Source organism: Bombus bifarius, unplaced genomic scaffold, assembly GCF_011952205.1.
Source record: "Bombus bifarius isolate JDL3187 unplaced genomic scaffold, Bbif_JDL3187 scf7180000009243, whole genome shotgun sequence".
Taxonomy (NCBI): Eukaryota; Metazoa; Arthropoda; class Insecta; order Hymenoptera; family Apidae; genus Bombus; species Bombus bifarius.
In genome coordinates, this window is record NW_022884989.1 from 2524257 (window position 1) to 2531121 (window position 6865).

Genomic DNA, 6865 nt, shown 5'->3' on the forward strand with positions numbered 1-6865 from the left:
ACGACTCGGTACATTAAAAAATTGTTAATTTTGTAAATTTAAAATATATCAATGCCGTTTTTGTTTCAACCAAGGGCAAGACTTTTGATGTTTCGAGAAAATCTTCAGCGTGAAACTGAAACGAGAGTTCACGCGCATCAGCGACGATTCCTCCTTACTTCCCTCGACTTTAATAAACGTTCTAACAGTAGAGAAATACAATATAATAAAAAAAAATGGTTCAAGAGATACGCGGAAGAGTTAACAACGAAATCCATCTCTCTCAGAGATCTACCATGTTTCGAACGCTCAAAATCGCGTTTCGTTACGGAAAAGTAACCAAACTGCCTCGTTCGAAAGCCCCGGAAATATCTAAACTCTACCTACACTCACCTGTATGCTTGGTGTGACGCTGCAGGTGTTGCGGGTCTTGAAAATGATGGTGCATGGGTGCGGAGGGCCAAGCCTCGTGATGAGGTTCCGGTGTTTGTTCTTGAGGGCAGTGAGGCCTGAGGTCGAGCGGTTCCTGCCTCAGGGACTGCGTCAACCAACCCATGACTCCGGGCTGTCTGCAAAAGCCCTCACCAGCCTGCATATCGTCTTGTACGATGGAGCTAGGTTGTTGCAAATGAAGAAACAGACTTCTATCGCGGGAATCGCGATCGCCCCGATGCAATTGCAACGGTGGGGGCGACGCTGAGACCGGAGGAGTATCCGGCGGTGTTCCAGGATGCGAAAGGGTCGTCAGATGAGAAGCTGCACCCGGTGGTGCCTTCACCAGGACGCCGTGCTGCACCTGAATGTGCGGCTGTCCGTAAAGCGGATGGGGTTGCTCAAGCTCGTGCGCCGGCGGCGTCAGAGGCGCTAGAGCCAGACCTTGCGCTTGTAGAGCCTGGCCAGGTAATTGCACCACACTACCGTTCACCATCATTGGTGAGCTGATTCTTACCTGGATGATCAAATAGCCATTCGTTAATTTCTTTCTTTCAAATAATCAAATGATCAAATAATTTCTAGAAATGAAGCACGTGTTACATATACAGGTTGGTTGGTAACTAGTGGTACAAGCGGAAAGGTGGTGATTCTACGCGAAAAAAGAAGTCGAAAATATAGAATAAAAATCTTTTTTTTTTTATTTTTCCATCGAGACAACGATCTACAGTGAGATCCGTTATAACGAGACGCGATAAAGTGCAGGCGTACCGAACGAAAATTCAAAGTCGATTTTCTCGAAAACAAAGCCTCGAACGAAAAATTTGTATTCTATATTTTCGACTTCTTTTTTCGCGTAGAATCACCCCCTTTCCGCCTTGTACCACCAGTTACCAACCACCCTGTATACACTACCGAATTACGATAATTACAACTGAGAATCAAAATTCATTAGTGACTATTATTGTTAACTATTAACGTTAGCTGAACGATCTTCTCATTCCTATGAGTAGGAGTTTTATCCTCAAAGAAAATTATGACTAGCGAGCTGACTATGTAAGTACACAACGTATACTTTGCTATTCGTTACGCCACTAATAAAGAATCATATAATCTATTTTCAAACTTAGATTCCGGTATTCCCGTTATGTTGATAACCGAATTTGGCAAATTACAAAACGAATTACTTAGCTCAACTCAAATATCCTTCTGATTCCTAGCTTACCCTGTCACACGTTATATTACATCTACGAGATAGGTACATTACATATTTCGTTTATCTATCATTCGTTAATATCTTGGTTATTCTTGTCGATACAAACAAATCGTTCCAGGAGAAAGTTAGTTGGTACAGGAAAATAAACATCATTGTGTAATAAAAGATATTACTTAATTATCTCGTATAAACGTTACTTGTCCTGATATAATTTTTTTATCGGCAAAGACAAGTAAAAATATCAACGAGTGTCAACACGTATACATTTGAAATACATTTGATAATATTGATTGATATTATGCTACTTCGACGAAGACAAATTAGTTTCCACAAATAAAGTTTAATCGGTTTATAGGCTTAGTTTATAAATTTAATATCTAATTCCCCTCATAATTTATGCTATTCCGGCTATTTTTTTACTCTGTATTCCAGACATCAAGTATGGAAGAAAATAGAAATGGAGATGATACACGATGCAATTAATCAGATTGGAAATGGTGGCAAGTTGTCTATTTGATAATGGATCGACGTGTTTCGAAAGTATATGGATTATTATTATGTAAGTAATACTTTGAACATTGCTTATAGAGACGCGATTGATTTAAGCACTAATTCGTTGACCTAAGTATTTAAATAACAACGAGTAACGTATCTAGAAATTATGTGATTCTTAAACGTAAACCGAAATTTCCATCAAACGTACCATCAAATTTCTTTTATCGATTTATTAGAATTAAAATACAAACCTGAAATATCTTTTCCAAGTAGGTAGATAGATAACTATCTCTTAACGCGTGTACCTACCTATAATAATACATTATCACAATTTTTGTAAACAAGAAATTCTTGGGGCAGGAAAATTAAAAAAGAAAAGTTTGAACTAACGTCTATTTCGCGTAGAAAAATATATCGTTCGATCGATACTTGTGTAATTTTCGTGATAACGGTAGGTATCTATTTTTCATTGAAATCTGAAAACCTCGAGAAATCGGTCGAAGAGTTTAGTATTTGTCGTCCGATGTTTATATGGAAACATGTTCCGTTTTCCGCTTTTCATATAAATATATAACGTAATAATTTCAAGCTTATATAACGTAGAACAACGCACGTGACTCCATTTACACACACGATTTCAACGTCAGTGGAAACTTTCAGCGTGTGTTAAATCACAACGCGTATGAATTAATTCGTCTCTGTGTTCGCTAAAAAAAAAAAGAGGAGAAAAAAAACAAAAAAATATAACTTGCGAATAATCTTTTTCAATGAACGCCCATCGACGTGCAGATTCGATGAATCGACAGACACCCGTAACGAAAATTATTTTCCGATCGTTGGTATAATTCGATAAATTAATTCTGTCGTGAAAGAAACCGCGTAACAAGTACACTTAATTTAGAATAAAAAATCAATGTTTAGAAAAGTTATATATACTTAATACACGATGCATCGTGATTAAGAAGTTATCATAGTTTTCCGTCGTTTGGGTACTGGTCAATCTCGTTTTACCATGTAGTCGATGAACTATAGATAATAATACCTACTTGTTGAATTTTACCTCGTTTTGTAACATGGAGTTATTTTTAATATCGTTGTAAGAACGCCTTTCGTGTTTGGGCGAAACTCTATTAAAATGTACGAGTACCTAAGTACCTACTTATACTCTTTCCATTTAAAGTAAGATATTTCCAATGCAAAACATCAAGATAGTGATCACATTTATGTTATATTATATATCATATTATATTACATATTCGAATTATATTCTCGAATATTTCAATTCAAAGACTCAAGCGACATCGTAAACTATAAAAATCCCTATACAACGCTGTCATTTATCGAGTCAAGCTCGATTAATTACTAAATTTAATTCTTATTAGATGCAAATGAAAATAAAAACGTTCACGATATTGAAAAATAAATCAAAATATCTAACTCTCTCTCTCTCTCTTTCTCTCTCTCTCTCTTTATATATATGTATGTATATATGTATGTAAATCCTAATTTAATATCGACTGTGGATGTTTGGGGAATTTCGTATTCTTACGAAGACCAATTAAAGGAACGAAACCGAAATAGGGACTTGTTCCGCTTTACTTTGGCTATTTTATATATTATGTGCATTCCATAGGCAGGTATATTTAGCTATCGTGTAAACGTGCAAACGTTATTTAGGTAGGTAAGTATATTCATACAGTAAATCTAATACTTACATAGCATACATATAATATTTTCTATATAGTAAATATTCGATACTACGTATTAAGTGTACATTATACATACCTATACGTTAAAGCGAATATACGCATTAGTTTGGTAAATAGATACCCTACGCGTAGGTAAACACACACGTCACTTTTCACAAATATGTAAATATCTATCTTGAAACAACAAAATTTAAGCTTTGTCACTAGTAGCAGAAACACACTACTACATTATTCGCATAGTACATCTAAACAAACAAACTTACTAAAAATACTAGATACGAATTTCTTTGCATCTACCTACCTATACTTTCGTACTTCGGAACCTCGTGTAAATTCGTATACACCGACGAACCCACACAGTCGTGTATACGTACGTACTATTTACTAAATTTGACGCTTTCGCCGTAACATATAGGTATATAAGTACGGATGTACGATAAAACACAGCTAATACGAATATAAGAGAATGTTAACCTCCAACGGGAGGAATCAACGACTAACCTCTCGTTTGACGTCGGCGGGATCGAGATGATCGAGAACAAACTCCTGTACGTATTCTCTCGCGAGATGCTCCTCGGCTTCCATCTTAACCTCGTCGACCTCTACCTCCACCTCCTGCGCCTCCACCTCCTCTACCGGACCCGTCGTAGCCGCATACGGGACCGTCTTCTCGCTGCCACCGCCACCGCCACCTGCACCGCCGCCGCCTTCGCCACCCCCTGGACAACTCGTCACCGTTTGTTGCGTCGTGACCACTTTTCCAAACGACTCCACCTAACGATTCGAAGGACGCTATTCCCGATCTTCTCGCAAATTACAACACCCCCCACCACGTCCAACAAAATCCTTGATTTTTCACCCTAACTCCACTTTATTATTATTTTTATTTATCTCGTTCTTTCGATCGGATGGCAATCACCAGCGAGCAAATTCAACAACTCTTGACAGTCTTGTCGAACGGTAGCGACGTTTCGTGCGATTCAAAATAGATGGACCGATGGAAAATGTACGTATAGCAGCGCTATATTTCTATATATCTACGTGATAGAACACTCGACGAACAGTAGATTTATAATACCGGCGGGAAGATAAGTATCTCCAGTCAATAGGAATATACGATGTTCAGCGGATGAAAGGTTAATCACTGTTTCCGAACCATGTAACCATTTTATCGCACCATTGTTGCACGATCATTGTTTCGTTTTGCGAAGAATTCACTCGAACGGAGAGCTGACGTTTACGGTGCTTCGCGTCTCTCGCGTAACGTCGATGCACTGTCAACACTATCACCCACGGCACACTTTTCCCAAACTGTTCCCGCCAAAAAACGGTCCTGCCCTGAGAACCGACTCGTCGATCTCTCCAACCATTCGATCTTCGATACTTCGATTTTTCGATCTTCGTCAAGTTTGTAACGTATCCGTAGAAGGCTCACGGATCCGTACGAAGAACTCAACGGCTGACTTATCGCTCACCGTTGTATCGTGATTTTTGTCGCGTGCGCGTAGGTCGCAAGCCGGCATCCAGTAGAAAAGAGAAAAAGAAGGCGCGTGATAAGCTACGCTGGATACGAGTGTGGCGAGTGATACTCTTCCGACGAGTGTGGTAGAGAAGTGACTCTACGCGCAGGACATGGTGACGTCATGACTAGGCGTGACCAGCGTTCACTCGATTCTGGGGTGCGCGTGCAACGATTGGCTGGCGGAGCTGGAGTCGCCATTTGCACGCCGCTCTCTTACCCCCCACTATCGGCCAACCACCTTGTCACTCCCGGCACGGATCTCTCCCGTGCCTCCGCGGACGTACCATTAATTTCTAAAGTGATTATTATAATTTTTCAGCGGACGCGTTGCTCCGCTTAACCCCACCCCTTCGCCTGTACTTAGGCGCGCGCGCGCGCATACACACACACGCATACGCCGTCTCCTAGCGATCTTTGCCGCGTACCGCTCTCTTTTCTCGGGATTTCAATTTAGCGCCGCTCGGTATATAAGAGGTGACCCGTTATCGCGCGGCCACGATCCTCCAAATCGGAGTACGATTTTCCGCGGGAGAACCGCGTAACTGAAACACGCAAGTGTGTACGTATCGTGCACGCCGATGAAATATCGTTGGCCGAAGAATCGCAACTATATCGCGATCGAGTCAAGCACAAGGTTGGTAAATAGACGGATTGTTTTGTTCTATCGATGGAAATTATTCGCAGGTTCTCAGCTTCTAAAGGAAGATACCTGTGTAGGTTTTGCTTAAACAGTTGGCTAATTTGACCAGTACGCTCGTCATGCGTAAAAAGTAATTACAATATGCTGTTTAAATTGAGATTTAATAATTGTAGTAAATAGCAGTAGTAAAATTGAAAAGTAAAATATATAAAGTAGATATACTCGTCATTATTTACTCTTTTACGACACATTCTAGGTATACGCTTTTCGAAAACCTCAAGGGTCGGGTTAAATTAGGTAATAATTCTTATAGCCATCGAGCTTGGGTCGGTTAGATAGAAGTAAGGAAATATTTACAATTATCGTTGCTTTCGGAAGAAAATGTACGATACAATGGATAGACAGGTATATGGAGGAGAAATACTTGCAGGGAACGTGGCTTGTTTCGTTTGCAAAAATGTGATATCGTCTCACAACTAGTCGGATAGGTGTAACATTACCCGTGATAAGTAAAATCATTCGTTAATTATAATTTCGTTAACGTAATTATGATAACGTTCGGCAATGTCTCGTAGCAAGCAGATAAACAAGATTACAATGTAACTAAAATATAAGATCCGACGATCGCTTCGTTTCCGATATAGTCGAATATTCTTCTCCTTATTTAATTTCGAATACGAGCTAAAATCGATCTTACGATCCGTTGGAAAATTACTTTTCCACAGTTGTGTCATTATTCTTCCCAGTTACATACATATAGGTGTACCTACTTAGCGATATGCTGACGGTCGCGCGACTGGAATTAGGGAACGCGGAAGTCACTGGTTTCCGCCAGGGATCGTGCATGTGGATGTGAATGGAAAAATCTCGCC

At 39.8% G+C, this 6865-nt stretch overlaps 1 protein-coding gene across 3 annotated transcripts in view; it reads right to left on the reverse strand.

Moving 5' to 3' along the window:
• Positions 1-5629, reverse strand: part of LOC117214711 (chromatin modification-related protein eaf-1-like) — a 79143-nt gene extending 73514 nt beyond the window's left edge. Inside the window, exons 1-2 of one of the 3 annotated variants that reach the window (XM_033460983.1) lie at positions 4333-5629; positions 373-928 (exon numbers count right to left, since the gene is read on the reverse strand). In XM_033460983.1, the coding sequence (XP_033316874.1) occupies positions 373-928; positions 4333-4416 (640 nt within the window). In that variant the 5' untranslated portion in view covers positions 4417-5629. The remainder of the gene's footprint in view (positions 1-372; positions 929-4332) is intronic. The other 2 variants (XM_033460982.1, XM_033460984.1) reach the window with 2 other exon arrangements.
• Positions 5630-6865: the final 1236 nt, after the last annotated feature.